The sequence below is a fragment of the Macadamia integrifolia genome, chromosome 5 (genome assembly GCF_013358625.1).
Source record: "Macadamia integrifolia cultivar HAES 741 chromosome 5, SCU_Mint_v3, whole genome shotgun sequence".
NCBI lineage: Eukaryota > Viridiplantae > Streptophyta > Magnoliopsida > Proteales > Proteaceae > Macadamia > Macadamia integrifolia.
The window spans coordinates 42,705,832-42,725,890 of NC_056561.1; the positions used below are offsets into that span (position 1 = coordinate 42,705,832).

General features: G+C 38.1%; 1 protein-coding gene across 1 annotated transcript; it reads right to left on the bottom strand.

The window, feature by feature from the left end:
• Positions 1–359: 359 nt before the first annotated feature.
• Positions 360–14,455, bottom strand: LOC122079768 (calmodulin-binding transcription activator 4-like). Its single transcript, XM_042646478.1, has 8 exons — positions 14,352–14,455; positions 9,670–10,186; positions 7,902–8,038; positions 7,191–7,643; positions 4,538–5,220; positions 2,446–3,031; positions 1,630–1,923; positions 360–684 (listed from the first exon to the last, which is right to left on the bottom strand). The coding sequence occupies exons 2-8, from the start codon at positions 9,971–9,973 to the stop codon at positions 592–594; spliced, it is 2,550 nt and encodes an 849-aa protein (XP_042502412.1). The 5' UTR covers positions 9,974–10,186; positions 14,352–14,455; the 3' UTR covers positions 360–591.
• Positions 14,456–20,059: the final 5,604 nt, after the last annotated feature.

Below are 20,059 nucleotides of genomic sequence, written 5' to 3' on the forward strand. Positions count from 1 at the left end.
ACCGGACCAAATCGGAATAGGGTTATGTACATTCTCATTATGAGAAGGGGTCATTCGAGTGTATGTAAATAGAGTCTATGTTTACATATGGATCCCTATGTTTAGCCCGTTTACCACCTCTCTCTCTCTCTCTCTCTCTCTCTCTCTCTCTCTCTCTCACACACACACACTGCCCATTTTGAAATCTCCAATAATTATATTTATGCTCATCCACCCTGAAAAATCTAAATGAGCTCATCAATGATAGTGACTCATCTCCTCTTCTGCAATGTCATTACTGTTGCCGGAAATTGGCAAATGTCTGGAATGGCAATGAAGAAAGGGAGGCAAAAAGATAGTGACCATGAGCCTCCAGAGTATTAACAAAACTAAATCATCAATTACAATTGAAAAACCATTTACAACAATTACAATCACTTACACCATCAACAAATGGGCATAATATATGCGACAAACATATCTAGAAATTAGTCACTAGTATCAAATCCTTAACTAACAGGAATATATGCACAAGTGAATGCAGTTACCATATTTGAGGTGAGCTTCGAAGTTGGGTATATGGAGGGCTCAATAGCTAAGGTAATTCAGAACTCACGGGAACTGGTACATGTAATCATTTTCCATCTCATCAAAATTGCATTGAGAAGTTGATGCTGCTTCACTTGCTGCACCACTTAATTCAGCCTGCGGTCAAAAGTGATCATATATGAGAACTTGGGGGAAAGATTGATCCAAGAACATGAATTCTCAGAGATACATTCACCAGAAAGAGAAACTAAAACTATCTGGAAGAAACCTAAAAGACAATAACTGTGACCCAACCAGATTTTAAATATATATGTTCCAAGGGTTTTAGACAAAGTGAAGTTTACCCATGTATAACCAACTTTAACCTAATGGATAGTGGTGATTATGCCTAAACAGCTTCAGAAATTCATCCCGCACTAAAATATTTTTAATATGAATATGGAAGGTGGCAATGTAACATAGTGGAAACATGTTTCAGAGTGAAAAATTGTTCGTAAATGAATAACAGGGCAAGAGGCATCACTTCCATGGATTTCAATTTTAATTAATTCAAAAAAATCTGGGACCAAAAGGGAAAAAGCAATATGCTTAGAAATACATTCTTGTAGTGTCTGGGAGGCTATCTGCCCTCTATTTAAGTCTCCAGAGAAATGTTTTCCCACTTCAACTGACGGACAAAAATGCCAAAAAGATTGGAAGAATCCATCTCTTCCCTACCTGTGCTACAAAGGTGCCTCATGGGAAGGGGGCCAACATGCACCATTTGACAGGTCTTACCAAAGAGGCTAGAAATTGACCCAAAATGAATCAATTGGATCAACCCCAGTATAGAATATCTACTTGCCTCGAACCAATGAATAGTACATCCTGTTACAAGTGCACAATGACAGGTGGAAGGTAAATTTCTTGCCCTCTTCCTGATGCAAGTGTTCATCATCAGGAGGTACATGCCAGAAAATGATCCTCCAAACCACAATTGAATTTTGAGATGTGTACAAAATGACGGCCCACAAGAGACTTCATATTTTAAAGGTTAACAATCTATAGAAATAGATGTGGCATGAGTTGATGCTCAGTTGTCAAGTTATTTCACTCACTAACCTTGGCTTGTTGGTAGCTTTCCAGCATCCGACTGTACTGCTGACGTGCCTCAGGGGATTCAACCATGGACACAACTCTACCTACAGCTTCATCAGTAGCTACATCCACTTTCTGCTTACGGAATACCTTAAGGATGTCCTCATCTTCACTTTCGTCAATAGATTTTGATTCGGGCCGGAATCCTCGCAAACCAACTCCTCTTCGACGCCACCTCAAGACGACCTTATCTAGTACACCAACAGCCCACACAAACACCTTGTACTTCTTCCTTACTTGATGTCCCCTCACATGAGCCTGACCAAAATGCCAAATAATGAAAACCTTATTATGCATATTACACATACCTTTTAAATGAATTTTTAGGTATGCAGTTAGAACAAGGATGAAGAAAAGCATCCAGGTTCTGGCTGACCCCATTCACAACTCCATTTCCAGTGCTGACTATTTATGTACTAAGTATGTAATGCCTTACCTAAGAAGGCTGAAACAAGGAGAAGGAAAAAGGCCATTCTCAGTATTTTTCCATTTTTTGGAAAAGGAGATTCTTAAGCACATCTTTTTAAGTCCTCATTTTGTCAAAGTTCATTTTATTCAAATTAAAAAAAAAAGACCGTTACCCAGTGCACAAAGGCTTCCCGCACTTAAGCAGGGTTCTGGGAGGGTATATAGGTAGACAGCCTTACCCCCTTTACGGAGAGGCTGGTTCCCAAGACTCGAACCCGCACCACTGCGCAGGCGGAAAGAGCTCTTTGCCATTGCTCCAAGCAGCGGGTCAAACCCCAGCATCCAATATTATTGTGGAAGGACTTCAAGTACCTGTATCTTCACAACTTTCCGGCGCAATGCCAAAAACTCTTTCCGTCCTTTCCAACCACGATATTTCTTCTGAATAGACAAAGCTGCTTTATCTAACTTATGATCACGAAGGTTGCGAAAGGCCAACTTTGATGCAGCAGAAAGCTCATGAATGTTGTCTGTAGTAATATCATAACCATCAACACTAGAAGGTGCTGCTGCTTCTGTTTGTTGTCTCTTTCTGAAGGAATGTGCACGAAAAGCAGATTGTATGCGTGCAGCAGCCTGAGCTGCATTTCGAACTGCAGCAAGGGAGTTTCTGAGTGAAAGCTGATCCTCTGTGGCACCAAGGCTCTCCCTCAAGATGCTCTCCATAGTTATTTCTGCCTCCACAGCAGCTGCACCTTTAGAAAGCTCAGTTTCTTCCAGTTTCAGGGATGAAAGGTGGCTAGTTAGAGACACCTCTGAGAGATATCCAGCAAGTCCTTTGTGACCATTGGCAGCAGCAATGGATGCTGGGGTTTGACCCGTTGGATCTTGTGAGGTGGGATCTGTTACAGCACCAGCTGATGCACCAGCAGCTAGAAGTGCAGCGACCATTTTTTCCCTGCACACAAGGACAGCATTTCAGTTGTAAACATTCGAAGATTCTAATTTCTAACAGCTGTTCTCTTTTGTTAGATAAAACATCACTTCGTAAAGCATTTGAACATCTTGAACACTGATCTAGAAGCCCCAACTTGACAAAATTCAGACTCCATTTACCTTTCAACTCCTGGACCTTTTAGCATATAGTAAAAATGCACAGAAAGATGGTTACAATCATTAAAACATGGCAATCTTTGACGTAATAAAGTCCCATTAAGGACCTAATCATATATTCAGATTGTAGGAGCTAAAGTAAATAGGGGGCAACCCTAAACTTTGGAAGAAATGAGAGAGAAAAGACATGCATGGCTTAAGGTTGACAAAAAGTATGGCTCTGAATAGAATTGAATGGGGAAAGAGGAGGTGTAGCCGACCCCATATACTTGTGATAAGGCTTAATGAGAGTTGTGAAAGTCACTGCAATGTGATTTGTAGACTACGAATGGACTCCTCGACAGATAATTTGTACTTTTTATCGTAGGGACCTATAAGGCTATAAAAGAGTTTCCTAACACTTGGACATAATGTGGGACATTTCATCTGCCTAGAGTGGAAACCATTAACGTCACAAATTTAAATTTCTTTTAACGAAAGGCAAAAAAATTTCGAGACCGGAACCAAGTTTTGCCACACGGAAGGTTGGTGTGGCAATTCCAACCATACTGATATCTAGAAAATAGTCTAGATTGGTCACTTCTTGATACCCTCCCTTGTATTCTCAGCCGCCAATTTTTTCTTGAAAAGCTTCATTTTTTTCACTGGATTTCAAAGCTTTGGCCTACTTTTTTGGCGAAATTTGACACATGAGCAGAGGACATTTGGGTCTACCTATATTCAAAAAATTTCAGCTCCATCCAATCTGCCATGTGGCAGAGATTGGTGCCAGACTAAAGAAAGTTCTCCCTAGAAAAAAAGAACAGTGTTTCAGTCTTTCAGAGGGACGTTTGGGACACCAGATGGCTTTCATGGCCATCCCCCAGTTTATCTGGAGATTGGGACACAAGATTTCATTCGGGAAGGAAAAATTGGGTGGCGGTCCCCCCCCCCCCAAAAACACCATCCCTAACTGGATACTGTTCTTCCAAAACACTGATTTCCAAAAAATGCTGAATATGTTAAAACATGAGAAGTCAAAGTGTTATTTTCCAAGATGTTTAAAATAAAGAAAACTATATTAAGTTCTGCTGAATATGCTGAACATGACAAGTCAAAGTGTTATTTTCCAAGATGTTTAAAATAAAGAAAACTATATTTAAGTTCTAGCATTGAGACAACAGATGAAAATGCCATTTTGGCTGTCCATGTATGAAGCCCAAGGGGCCTCAAAACTTGGGAAATGCTCATCATGTGCCTTGAACATTAAGGGTGTAAACCTCAATACCTAACCCTTACAGTGTTTTAATTGACCTCATCACATGGCAGAATACAATGGTTGAAGCAAGAACATGACAGATTTCAAATTTACCTTCCGAACCGTGCAGCCCAATGAAGAGCAGTCCAGCCATTAACATCACGGAAATTAACACTGATCCCAGAGTTAAGAATTGGATTTAAAGCCCACTCGAAGCCCAACCCAGCAACCGTATGTATTATTCCTTGCTCTTTCTTGGACAGGGAACAACCAGGTGTGTCACTTTCCGCCTGGTATTTGGACAAAAGCCAGCACTGCAACTTGTCTTTTAAAAGTTCTTGAAGAAGCCTATCCATGGTACATAATGGAGTCTCACTGCCAACTAAGAGTGTCTCTATAATATGTACCCATGGATCTTCATCAACTTTCAATTTTCTCAGTACATCGATTCCTGATTGAACACTGTCTTCTCTTTGAGCCAGTGGATCACTCAGAAGCATCTGTGCAAACCTGACAAGGAGCAGCAGATCTTCGGTGCTTTTAGTTACTTCTTTCTGTTGTAAATCACAGTGAGTACAGCTCGTTTGCTTGACACGGTATTCAAATTCCTTGATTTCGCTGCAGGATTCCCTATTGCCACATGTGATGTATAGACTGACATTTCCAGGACCATGTGGAGGAGCCTTGCAACGAAGAACACCTTCCTGAATGATTTCTAGAGGAACTTCAATGTCACCAAACATACAGTTCCATGAAAACTTTGATGGATCACAAAGGAAGGATCCGGTAATAATGACCTGCATCACATTGTTCCATCTTTAGATTATTGACCATGACTTTGAAACAGTACTATCTTGAAACATTGATAACTTTTTCGGCATTAGAAGGAAAATTGGAAAGTGATACTACAGTATCCATCAGGACACAATTATCCAGTTTTTCCCGACCTATAATGTTTGAACCAAACTGTCCCAACCATTCTCATAATACCACCTTTATATCGCATGAAATCCATGCTCCATGAGCTTGATGATCCTCATCATTTGATCAATAGGCTTCATTTAGGAAAAATGCATGATTTCGTTGAACTCTAACATGGCACTTGGGTAGGATAGTCGGCGAATATTGATAAATAGCAATCATAGTGTATTTCATCAATTAGAAAGTTAAGATTAATTAGCATGAACCAGCACATTTACTTAGAAAGTTAAGATTAATTAGCATGAACCAGCACATTTACCACCCCAACATGCAACAACCTAGGTATATGAAGATGAAGCTGTGAGGAATTACCACAATGGTGCAACAGAAATTAGAATTTATAATATAAATGAACAGAATAAATGAAGTAAAAGGGAAACATGACATTCAGTTGGAAGCTACGTAGGTAGTGTAAAATATAGTTTGCCATACAAAGATATACAAGGAGTTGATAGAATTTGAAATCTCGAGATCTGACAGCACCTTTAAAAAAAAATGTGAAATACCTAATTGATGAGTTGGGTTATTATCGTACAATTTGGAGTTGGATCCATAATTAACGAGATGGGCTATTATGACTCCAATAGATAAATGGGAAATGCTTTATTAAGAATGTGGTCAGGGTGCCATTGAATATTTTACCAATTGGATTGGAATTCAGAGGGCATTTATGTCAATATACAGGGTACAAACTTGATTTGACTTCCAAATTGACAGTTCAAAAGTCATTAGTACTGTGATTGCATCTACTATAAATCATTCCCCATAAAATCTTGATGTATACATTGACGTTTCCTGTCCCTAACAATTCGAGTTTTTAGGTGAGACGGTAGCGAACATGGTATTAGAGCAAGGAGGTCGAATGTTCGACTCCTAGGAAGTGTATCGGAGGAATTTTCCCGATATTTCTTCTCCCTCAATGCCTTGTGAAAGAAATACCACGTGAGCTCCACGTGCAAGGACCATGGATCTTGGCCTGCACGTGTGGGGGAATGTTGATGTATACATTGATGCTACCCTTCCCTAACAGTTCGAGCTTTTAGTTAAACAAGCAAACAATGGGGAAATGTCCACGCACGGCCTCAATATGATAAGCTCATCTTAAGGGCCCCCATTTTAGCCATGTAGATGGCAGATCTAGTCAAATTAACTGTTGGATGGGAGATATGCCGCTCAGATTAGCCACACATCAAATTTCGGACCCTAACTCAACCACGTGGCTGTCAAACAAAGTTGTCAAAGTTGACTTCTCAACGAATGTTTTCATGCAGGGCGATGTGTTTGGTATAAAACTAAATGTGGTAGACAGGTGGCAACGTGGTTAACTTAGACAACAGGTCCAATAAATTCAGCGCCAGCTAGGCTGCCATTTTGCTGATATTTAGGACTATGCACACAGCCTTATCTAAACGGGGCAGAAAGGAAACTTCCTATATAAATAAAAGAAACCATATATTTTCAGATCAAATAATCAAGCAATAACAGATGGTTAATGAGGGTTTAGTCAGTCTTCTTTCCTATGGCACATTGAAGACGTGACCACCCTTCCAATAATCCAGATCAATGTGATGGCTAAAGTTCATTTAAGATTTGGCATTGGGTCCTTCACACATGCGTCATGTGAAAAATTTATCTAAGAATTGATATGAACAGAAGCAATTAATCAAAATTCAAGTTTCTCAGTAAAAAAATTCTGATTTTAAGCCAATGAGTTTCAAAACAGTTTAGTTTTACAACTAGGAAATTAAGGAGCATTATCATAGATGTAGGACTTCATGGAACGTACCTTGGAAGCTTCAGTAGAAAATCCCCAATCTGGCGATATTTCATGAATAGTAAATCTCTGTTTCTGTGTGAAGGACAAGCTTGAATCTCCTTCAAGAGGAACTTCAAGGTGATATTCTTGGTCAGAACAAATTGCACTGTAGTTAGGGTTGGCTTTCTGAAGAGTTGTTCCTGAAGAATATGCAGATTTTTTGGAGTTCTCTATTACTTGAGGCAGTGATGTTGAAGTTGGTGATACAAGAGAACTGTCAGAGCCTAATAGAAACTCTCTAGCCACTGAAAGTTGCATTTGCATGTTTGAATCACTCTCAGAACTAGTGTAGTAATTCACCCTATTTTCTGAACTATTACCATGAAAATCCAACCACTGAGAAGGCCAGGTTTCTTGCTGTCCAGCTGGGCTTCCCAAGATTCTTTCCCTTTCTGCTGACACAGGCTTTTCCTGTTCTAGTATCTGATCAGTACAAGCATCCAAATGAGTTCAGGTTTTGCTTAACCTGATGCACAATAACTTCCTTATCCAGAAAAGTAGGAAATTGAGTATTGCAGAAGTGTAATAATATGTTAATTTACAAAAACATAAATATAGTATTCCGTTTTTTGCAAGACTTGTTTGGTAAAGGCAGAAATGTGATGGATCTGACATAGAAGGAAAAATCAACAGCTAAAACAAATAAACAAATAAAACAATATAATATTTGGCGCAACTCACATTTCCATATGATCTGTTGAAAAAATTCTCTCGAGAATCAAACCCAGTTGAAGTGGAACACGATTCCAGCATCTCTTTCCATGATGGAGTATCCTTCTTCTCAAGTGTATATTCAGAACCCAAATGCTCCCTAACAACTACAGAAAGTACAAGTAGTTAGGCACACCTTTTCTTCTCCCTACATTTCTCTTTTTTGGAAATCAGTAGTAAGTGAAGGCCCCAACAAACCCACCAACCCCAACAGATTTTATTTTTTTCTTTTTTTATTTTTTTATTTTATTTTTTTTTGGGGGGGGGTGTGGTGGGGGGGTGGGGGGTTGACCTCTTATTTCGGCATTCTGCTGAGATGAACCACATAGACATAGAAATTTGCAGAATTACAATAGGCAAACAATGCATTACAATGTCCTTAACCAACGGGCAATCTCCTGCACAACAGGACTGCATGGAACAGTTATCAAGAAGGATACTGATGCAGGAGCATCTCCAACAACAATTTTCAGGCTTTAATTTATCAAAGGAATTAATTTTAGCATGCTTTCACACTTGGCCGTTGCTGTTCATCATGTTATCATAAAGTGATTGGATTGAAAAACAAATTCCTTAAATTTAAAGAATGTCATAGGATAGTAGTAAGGTTGGTTTGATTATAATTTGAACAAAATAGGATAAGTAATCTGGGGCTTAGGAAAGTTCTCTAGCTTCCATGTGAATTTAGACATCTGTCAATTTTTGTCTAGGAGTATTACACAAGTCCAAGTAAAGGAAGGAATACGAAAAATGGTTTTTATATGTGGGGGTTTATATACTACCTTGTAATAAGATTATAACCAGCTATGGATATGGAATGGATTTACGTGTTTGAGAGGAGTGATCCTTTTCTTTGTACGGTTGATGATCAAACCTAATACACCATTCATGGTGAATCATGTCATGGTTTCTCTCACTTTTCTCAATTTTCTCAAACTTTTCACTGCAGAAAGTTCTTTATTTCTGATTTATCATATATTTTCACTATTACAGTTATTGACTCTGATGACTTTATGGTTTTCTGAACTCAAGCCCGAATTTTAGATATGGAATTATACTTCATTTCTGAATTTTGTTTTATTTTAAAACACCCTAATTTCATATCTGGTTGAGAACCCAACTTCTGAATCATATTTTTTGTTTATAGCCCTGTTTTCAGAACTAACATATAGCATAGGCCCCTGCCCTTGGTTCACTTTATTAGTTGGGTGTCACTAGCATCATCCGGAGAACAAACAAGAAAAGAAAACATTTACCGTATAGGTAGGATAGATGGATGTGGAGATTGTGGTCTAATGGCTAAATCTCCGCCAGCTTCTTGTAGTTCTCCTACAAGCGTCGAGAATCCAAGCCAAAGAGCTCTCTCAAACAGGGAAGCTCGAAAGCCTAACACGAGGATTCCAAACCTCACCTCAAAACCTAGAAATTCTTCAGCCAGAAGCCTCTGAAGGGAACCATTACCACCAGGTATCCAAATTGTTCTATATCAGTTTCATAATTCACAATAAAGCTAGGAGGTAAAAATGCAAGCAAACAGAGGAAATCAATGCAAATATAAAATGGAGTACAAAGAAATTCCAGGAGATTGATACATCCGGAATATTATATGCAAGACATAAAGAAAGGGGAAGCCCCTACATTACCACCAACATGAAGCAGGAAGGGTTATATAGTTCTATTTATTTTTTATTATTTTTCTTAACCCAACAATCCTGAATACCAACAAACAAAAATATACCTGCATCTTGTAGCAACTGGTGGTGATTGTTTGAATTCTCTAGCCCCCCAGCATTCCAACTATAATTCTGATCACCTATTTTGTATTCTGATCCATGTAGTAAAACTTCAAACTTGTCCTGTTTGGAGCCCTTCATTTCAAAGTCTAATACTCCAGAATCTGTTAAATTCTCCTTCTGAGTACAGTATGAAGAAAGTTCTTCCGAAAAGTCATCATCATTCAAACTTAACTGCTCTTGAAGCCTTCGCAGTGCATGGTTGACCTCAGGATCGGACGAACTACTAAACTCTCTTGACCTCTCCATTTGATCCAAATGATCCTGCTCAGGACTCCTGATAACTGACTCAGAACTGACCTCCACAGATCCCGGACTAAAGCAACTGCGAGATGATTCATACAATTCACTAGTTCCAGATAAAAAGCCAGGATTTTGGGCAGTACAAGGACTGGTACTTGGACTTGGAGTAGAAGAAAATCCGGGCGACAGGTAAGACAGTGATCCAGCATTGTGCCTTCCCTGAAAACACATAAGTCAACCTAGTATTGTAACTTAACTTGGGATTGTACTAATCAACACCTAATATAAATGAAATAACGGAAAGCATCAAAAGAAGTAACAATGGGAACATAAAAAATAAGAGACATAAAAAAATGGGAGTTAAGATTCATAGGAAGGGGCATTCACCAGAACAGTTCACAAGACTAAATGGGCAACCAAAATCAGGTGGTGGCGGCAGAAAGTATAAAACAATTTGCTGTAAGTCTAGAAAGCTTGAGATTATATTAGAACAACTAAGAAATAACATGATCCATCCTGTTTCCATGGTACTTTAACATATCTTGGTAAATGTGGGAGGATTGATACACAAAAATATTGAGGTGTCTGGTCTAGAGAACAAGTAGGGAAGTGATATTACCGCTTTAGTGTTCAAATGACCCTCAAGATTTCAAAGCATCCAGTAATGCTACATGCAGAAAAGAATGGGTGTGATTGTTTCTAATATTCTTCCATTATTTAGTTTTATGTTTCTAATGTTTCTTCCATTATTTAGCTTTATGTACAGAAGCACTTTTCAATGAAACTCTTAATAGGACTTCTATTGTGCCCCTTAATGCCAAGCATATGAAGGCAAAACAAACTTCCCATATGATTGGTATCTCAGCAAAGTTAGCACAAGGCCAAGGCGAACCAAGGTGTTGGAGGGCTCCCTAATCGCTTAGGGATCAAGGCGCCTAAGGCAACCAAGTGTTATTTTTTTATTCTCCCTCTTTTCTAGCATTATTTAGTACTACATATATCTTGTATCATAAAAAATCAACATTAAGCTACATCAAGTCATCAAAAATCAACATTAAGTCACATTAGGTCATAAAAAATCAATGCTTCGAGAAATCTTGTTGTTCTATAATAAGTTTGACTGGTCGAATGATTTTATTTTTACATGAGACTTTTTGTATTAAGTATAACACAAAACCAGCTTTCGGACAAGTCTAAGATTACTTAAATCTGAGTTTTAATGACAAAGTTATGTTCCGGTCAAATTTATTTTAAAGTGCACAAATGTTTTTAAAGTCCCTTGAATGAAATTAATTTTATGGACATTAAAACAAAATATTATTTTACTAGACTTTTGGCTTTTAGCAATGTTTTACCATGATAAGATTTATAAAATTTTCAAAATTGAGAAAAACCCAAGCATTTGAAAGTTGAAAACCACCCCTACAACAAAAATGCAGTTTTTGTTCTTGGATTGGGGGGTTGATTTTTTATCCTCTTGTAATATGATTTTTAAATTATTTTATTGGATTCAAATAAAGGGTATTTGCTTATTTATGAATAATTTCTTAATTAAATGATATTTGGTTTAATTAAAAGCCAAAACATAAGGCGACCTGCAGTGCAATAAGGCGACAGTTGCCTAGGCCCCAGGCAAACCGCCCTGACGCCTTGACAACTATATTCCTCAGACAAAAAGAACCTCTTACTAAAGAAAATAAAACATCTATAAACACCGCAGGACGATGCAGATCAAAGCTTGAAGAAGAGGACAAAAATAAGAGTCAGAAAACACTGTTCATGAAACACTGTTCATCAGGTGACACTGTTCACATAAACAGTAATTTGGGTCATATCTCCTATTTTAGTTCCCTTTTGTTAGGTTTTTGTTAGGAGATTAGTTTCCTATTTGGTTCCTTTTATTGTTAGTCAGTTTATTTGTTTCTTAGTCTCCAAGTTTTATGAGTATAGTTTCTATTTTATGTTTCTTAGTGAACATGTAGTTCAGTTTCTATTTTATGCTAGTTTCTTTCTTAGGTTTGTTTCTCAATTGTAAGGTTGTGCCTAGCCTATTTAAAGAGAACTTTGTAAAATTTCAGTTTAGATTGAATCAAGTTTATTTGAGATGGCTTATGCAGTTTTTCTGTGGGATACAGTTGGGTGAGACGCCCTAGGTGAAATGCCTAATCATGAGGGGTGAGATGCCCAAAACTTATTCTTCTTTTCCTCCTCCTCAACCCTCCATCAGTTTTTCTTTTCTTTATTCCAACATGTGAGAGCGTGTTTTGAGAGCTATTACAAGACCGTCTGAAGACTTGAAGCCCTCTAAGATTGCTTATCAGAAGACACACACACAGCCTATCGATTTTCAGTTACATGGCTTTTCCAGGAAGAATGTTCGAGCGCATAACTTTCAGACCATATCTCTGATTGTTGCAAGAGTTAGAGGGTTTGTAAAGAACCTTGGAAGACCACTTGATCCAAATTTGGGGATCATCCGACGCTTCCAGCCCTAGTTCTTGAAGGACCACTAAAAGTTTCCTTTTTCTTGCAACTAGCAGATCTCTCGATCTAGCTGGTAGAATTTGTTCATATTATATGGTTTGTTCCCTCATATAGGATCTTCATTCGTCCAAAATTCAGTTCCATCTGAGTTGTGGTTTGGGAGTAATCGACATCTTCTCTATTCAGCCAGAATTTCAAATCCTGCCTGGGATTATGTCCTATGTGATTTACTCTTACGTCACAGGAAACCATCTATTATTTCTAATCCTACAAGGATACAGCAGACAAGGGTCAAGGCACAGTATCAAGGAATAACAGTTCTCACGGGAATTTGTTTGGATGGGACGTTAAGAGCTGAAACCAACTCTATAGTTGAGCAGCAACAAGATAGGTTCATAGAGCTAAGTCCAATACTCAGCAAGATGAATCCCAAACCCCATGGTAGGATCGAATGCACTGAAGACAGCAGCAGGTCACACTTGATTAACACCACTAATAAGAGTTGTGATAGGACTAGCAACTGGGTCAACAGTATGGATAGAAACAGAACCAGAATAGGAGATTTTCTTATCCCAGATTTGATCAATCTGATGGGGCTGGTATTCTGGTCGAGTAGCAGTAAGGAGGTGGGCATTAAGTTCTCAAAAATCTGGTTTTAATCCAACAGTTATATCTGATGGTACAAGACTGTCACAGAAATAGAAAGCATACAAAAACAGAACCAGAATCCTATTGGTATTAGCAATTAGTTCCAGAAATTAAACGAATCTATATAGGAGCATTCCAGAAATAGAAAGTGATTTTTACAGGCCTGCAGAACTGAAGAATGGAATGAGAACAACGCTGATCAGAAATAGTAACTATAACAATTTAATAAGAGGTCAAGAATCCAAGCAGTAACTGAATTTGATTAAGTCCACAACCTCAGAACATTTGACCAGCTTAGGCAGGATATTTTAAGAAAAGAAAGGTGAGATGTAAAGAAGGCAGACCTGAAGTATGGACTGAGAACAGAAACTGACATAGAAAACAATAGTATCGATTGAAAAGAACCAATCGATTAAAAGTTAAAAACCCAATCAATGCTATTATTCAATAGACAGAAACAATGAAAAAACTCTTACCAACGTTTCAAAATAGAGAAACAGACCTGTCATAGTTGAAGAAGAAAAGAAAAAAGGAAGTAGAAGATAGAAGGAAGGATATGTTAGGCCTCTCACCCAACCATGGAGAAGGTCTCTCACCAACTCTAACCTTGGCATCCCACCAAGGTTTCCCTTTGTATCCCCCAGTGGAGAGATTTGAATCCCACAAAACCATGCTCCATCCTTCACAGAACTCACAAGCTCAAGTCTTCTATGAAAACAAACAAAATTAAGAAACCCCTATGTATGCCCTTACAACCTAAGTGTCCCTTAAAAATAGATTCTATTCTAGAACATTATAAATAGTAACTGCTTAATCCCGTATAGGAATTAAATATTTAGGCTTGTAGAATTAGCTCATACAATATTAAACCTAAAAATATACAGCCCATGGCCCATACAAGTATACAACCCACTGGGCATTCAAATTAAGCCTATTAATCCATTCTTGGCTCAGTTTGATGTCCTGGTTTGCCGCTGGCCATCTTATTCTTTTGAACCACATCGTAGGTGTCATAGAAGACTAAGTCAACATGGTTGCTCTACATCACCTAACTATTTTAAGTGATCCATGCACATTGCTCAATATACAGAGAAAATGAATACAGTAATTTTTCACAGGACAAAGTGGAAAAGGGAGAAACCCTCATGCATAAGTGCTAGAGAAAAAAAATATATATCATTAATTTTCAAGAGATCAGATAATAGAACTGTCATGTAATTTGCCCCACCCATAATCAGCATGAGTAGCATACCTCACTGATTTCTCTATAATGAACTAGAACAATGTGCTCATACGCCCTGCAAAGAAAAGACTATATGAGACCAAAAGTGAATATCCAGAATCTGATGGAAACTAGAACGAGTGATAGGATGCCATTGCTTTAGCAGTCACATATTTTTCACATTTACAGTTACTAAGTTCACGATTTACAATTCCACATTTTTTAAATAAAAACAAAATAGATTCTTATTAGAGTTGTTTCAGGTACAACTCAATTTTACCCCTCAACAGTATCTAAAAATAAATAAATAAACTGTTCTTTAACAATTTACATGAAGGTAATCTGTAAGCACATACATGTAGACAAAAACCACAGAGCATACCTATCTGAATCAAAGTACATTTAGAAACTCCAAATCTTGAGCACAAAGACAAACATAAGAAAACTAATAAACTCAATCCACTCAATCAGAATTTATATTTCTAATTAACAATAATTTATTAATGAAAGGATAGTAATAATACATAGGAGTGCATAGTGATACCTTATTAAACAAAAGGACCAAGGCTCACGGAGCCATCCCTTCACAAATACAACAGCGCTTGGAGCAACTACCACTTACAGATATATAATATGGAAACAAAGTCTCAGTCATGCGATCCCTTACCTTGCCAATTCATTAACACTTTCATTGGCACTTACATGCATCCACTGGAAAACAATATCCAGCTGCACAGCAAGATCCTGAATGGGCCTTATAAGCTGAGCATACAAGGCTCCTCAATAGTATTCCTCATCCACTCAATTACATTAGCTCATCACCTTCAACTATTGTATGGGACCATCCCTGTTTGATCAACAGTTGAAACCATGTTTCCAAAGGCTTCAGTTCTTGACTTGTGGATTCTCCTCCACCAATTGGACCAGAAAGAGCCCTTACAACCATTCCATCCCACAGTCTAATCACATTCACAACACCAATGATGGACCATGGTTTCTTAAGAACGCCCATCCACATTTAGCTTAGCCATCCTTCAGGAGGAGGTTGCCACCAGATTCCCCTTTGATCCCACCCCAATCTTTAATCTACTGATCTGACGGGATGCCTTCGAATAGGACATCTGCTAGTGATTCAATGTGTCTCCTTACATTTGATTTTTCAACAATCCCCATAACATCAGGATAGCAATCTTGAAAGAAAATCCACACATGTTTTTTCCCCTTTTGATGATAAAGTGATAGGCATATTAACATTAGAAAAAAAAAAAAAGAGCAACCCAGTCCACAAGGCTCCCGCTACTGCAGGGTCTGGGAGGGGCAAATGTACACAGCCTTACCCCCTGCTTCGCAGGAGAGGCTGTTTCCAAGTTTTGAACATGTGACCAACATGTTGCAATAATGCAACTTAACTGTTGTTCCACTAAGACATAAGAAAAGGGCATACCCGGTGCACGAGGCTCCCACGTGTGCAAAGTCCAGAAGGGCTAGAACATAAATCATTGATAGATCAACAAGTAATCCAGGGGTACCCATGTCATTTGACTAGCATTTCCAATTCGTATCAATAACCATTACCTCATAACCATCACTCTCCACATTATAACCACTTTGAAGTTGATCCCATAATCAAATACATTCTAAAAAGGAATTATGCCATTTTAACAATTTCATGGACCTCTTTCATAATGGTCTTATAAGAGCTCTTTTACTATAATTTTCCTTTGTTGACCATAAATGTGGAGAAAGGATTGTCCATTGAAGAAGTGAAGCACATAAAATGCAGGAATATCAAACAATGGATTAATGAAAGTTTGGTGCAAAAAGAGAAAACAAAGGAGAAGAAATTATAAAAAGGCTTGCATGACCAGACTACAAAGGAACAAAAAGAAAGAAAGAAAATAGAGCTACTTTGATGTTAACTCTAAACTTGCTACTCTGCACCCCATCAATGTAAGGAACTCCCCAAGGAACAGGCTTATTGTTTGTGTTCTGGGGTCTTCAACCTCCGCACCATGTCAGGATTGTTCCTCTTTTCATGGCTTATTGTTAGTCTCTCCCTCCCCCCTAGGTACCTTGTATATACTCTCTTCTCTTCTTCATAATGAATTACTTTATTCATCCAAAAAAAAAAAATTGTATTCAGTAACTCAAGTATTTATATCCCTAAACTGTCTATATATATATATATTGCTACTCTGCACCCCCGCAATGTAAGGAACTCCCCAAGGAACAGGCTTATTGTTTGTGTTCTGGAGTCTTCCCCCTCCGCACCATGTCGGGATTGTTCCTCTTTTCATGGCTTATTGTTAGTCTCTCCCTCCCCCCTAGGTACCTTGTATATACTCTCTTCTCTTCTTGGTAATGAATTACTTTATTCATCCAAAAAATAACTTTTTTTTTGTATTCAGTAACTCAGGTATTTATATCCCTGAATTGTCTAGATATATATATATATATATATATAGAGTGAGAGAGAGAGAGAGAGAGAGAGAGAGAGAGAGAATATACACTACTCAAAATATTATATGTTTTTAAGGAAAATCTAATACCATTCTAATTGAAATTATCATTAAATAAATGTCTAATTCCTTGCATAACGGACCAAACAACTATGTAATCTTGAAATAGGCCCGAATTTTGATTTTTGACAGAATTAGGAAATGCCTGCTTCACTTCCCCAGTAATTGAATCATGGACTTGCCCGGGTAGAGGTTCTTTGGGTTTTCCCACAAACTGGTCTCTAATTCATGGGCTCGCATACTAATATATGCTAGGTGAGAAGGTCCTCCTTAAGCATTTTGGGACCAGCTTGGTATCTACCACAAAATCAGCAAATCATTTGAATTCAAAGCAAACAAGACTCCGTTTCACCAACTGGGGGGGGGGGGGGGAATCAATTGGTAGAACCACAACAACTAAGCATATCAACCCAAAACTCTCATCATATTTCAAAAGGAATTTAGGCATGAACTTTCAAACATTAAAAGCTAAGCATTGGAGAAGAAACCAATCTAAAGTTTCTCATAAGATTGACCCACTTGGCTTAATTAACACAAAATATGAAATTGATTGATGATAATAATAATAATGCAGTCTGAAAATCGAAATTATAGATCTCAGATGCAAGTAGACCCAATGATCAAATCTAAGATCAAGGAAGCAATTGTGTTGCTAAGGGAAGAAATCAAAATTGATGGCAGGGGAAGGAAAAGAGACGAGATCAATCTTCTTAGGAGGAGGATGAGAGAAAACGTGTGGAAGAAGAGAGGAGAAAGATAACAAATCAGGTTTGGGATACCAGTCAAGTATGCACTGATCAACAACAACAAAACTCTTAAAAAAGACTCAATAAAGTAAATAAACTCAAAACATAACTCCAACTAGCAATTAAGTATCATAATCTAATTCAAACACTTAACTAAAAATCCCATGCACTAACTTTATCTTTACTTTGTGGGCTTATAAATTAGGCCCATTACAATAAAACTCAAAAAATAAAACGTACAACCTATAATAAACTACCCAAAGTTCAGTTTCAGCCCATTGGATGGCCACCAACACCTTAAGGGCCTCCCAAGCTCGCGCAAAGACCTCTAGACGGGTTTCATGTCTAATGCAATTGCATTTAGTGTTGAGAAAAACTCGCCCTCGAGTTTTGTAGAACTGTAGAAGGGCAGAAAATAGTAGAGCTTGAAAAAGTGATTCACACTTAACACCCGTTTTAGGAACTAGGCAGAAGATGAAGCATGATGGCATGTCCTCCTCTTGAAATAATTGGGAAATAACAAACCCAACGTGTAGAACATTCTCTGTTGCTGCTTCACCTATAATAACCACCTCGTCTCCCTTTTCCATTTCTCGACGTCTCACATCAGAGCAATCTTCCTCTTGGGTGAATTCATTCAGCTCTTCCTGTGGTTGCATTGTTGGAATCGCCTCATGTGACTCCAAGCATACATAGTCAACCAATACTTCGTTGTGTTGGGGTATGATGTTTGCATCCCATTGCTTGTGTTTGTGGGATGATTTCAATGAACCGTCAAAAGGTCGTAGGGCCGAAATGGCGCAAAGCCTTTTTTTAGGGCTACGTGGATATTTTGGTAATGTGTTCCTCTGTAGATTTTGTTATAAACTTGTAGCGGTTGGTTCATTCTCTATAATCAGAGAGGCTTGAGGATGAGAGATTGCAACCCTATTCTCCATTAATAAAGAAGCAGATCTCATCTCACTATGGATGTAGGCAATCTTACCGAACCATGTAAACCTTAAATTGTGTGATTGTTTATTCGCAATTTCCATTCCTTTCTGCATCATTTTAGGCCTTCGTTTCTATAAGTCCATCGTAGATGAGAATGCTTTATGATACACAAATTGCAATCGTGATCAATCACACCTTTCCCCTATTCCAACCATTGCCAACCAACTTTAATAATACATTCAGAAAATTCAAATGTCTCACAATGAGCATCATCACAATATTGGGAAATTGCGAATTCAAAGAAAATATCTTCAAATTTAATGACAATCTCGTTGGTTTTCGATAGCATCTCCACCATAGACCGCAAGATGAAATTTTCACTTTGCCCGTCATCTATGAGTAAAATAGCAGTTTTTCTTGTGGGCAAACAAACTCCGGTCTTGAAAACGTACATATCCATGGCCAGGTTCATATCTGATACCAAATAATGCATTTTAAAATCCAGATTATAGATCTTCGATGCAAGCAAGCCCAATGATCAATATCTATGATCAGATCTAAAATAAAGGAACCAATTGTGTGGTTAAGATAAGAAATTAGATCGATAGAAAGGAAAGTAAAAGAGATGAAATCGATCTTCTTGAGAAGAAGAGGAGAGAAAACGAGTGGAAGAAAAGAGGAAAAGAGAAGAGTATTCACTACTCAACATCACCAAATCTCTTCAAAAAAAAATTCATATACTCAAATCATCCTTAAGTGATGAGGGGTGTGTTACATATATAAGGACATTCTAAAATTCCTAAATTGACTCATAAAAGGACTCCTAATCTCTCTAACACACTCAATAAATCAAAACAAAACTATCTAGCTATTAAGTATCCTAATCTAACCCAAACACTTAACTTAATTACTAATCCCGTGTATGCACTTTATCCCTGTCGATGCATACATTTATGTTGACCTTCCCTACAAGATCAAGCTTTTAGGTGAAATAGTAGCAAATACGGTATCAGAGCAGGGAGGTCGGGTGTTCAACTCTTGGGAAATTCCAAAGGAAGTTTTCACCCACTCTATTTCTTTCGGTACCATATGTGGGCACATGCGTATGTGTCACGTGACGGTGCCAAGATGGTCTTCCCGTGTGGGGGAGTGCTGATGTATACATTTACGTTGCCCTTCCCTACAAGGTCAAGCTTTTAGGTGAAAAGGTAGCGCACAATCCCCACTTTATGGGCATAGAAATCAGGCCCATTACAATGAACTCAAGAAAATAAATAATATAATATAACTACCCGAAGGTCAATGTCAGCCCACTGGACAGGCCACCAACACCTTATGGACCTCCTAAGCTTGCGTATAAGCTTTCTGATTGATGTGGATCCGGGTTCCAAGAGATTGAAATCGGATCGCTTAGGGCCCACTTGACACAATTGTACAGCTAAATACCAAAGAAATGGCAATTCTGTAAATAATTTGAAGTCTCTAATAAAGGGTGGCAGTATGGTAAATAGTTGGTAACTCTAACATAAGAGAAATCTCA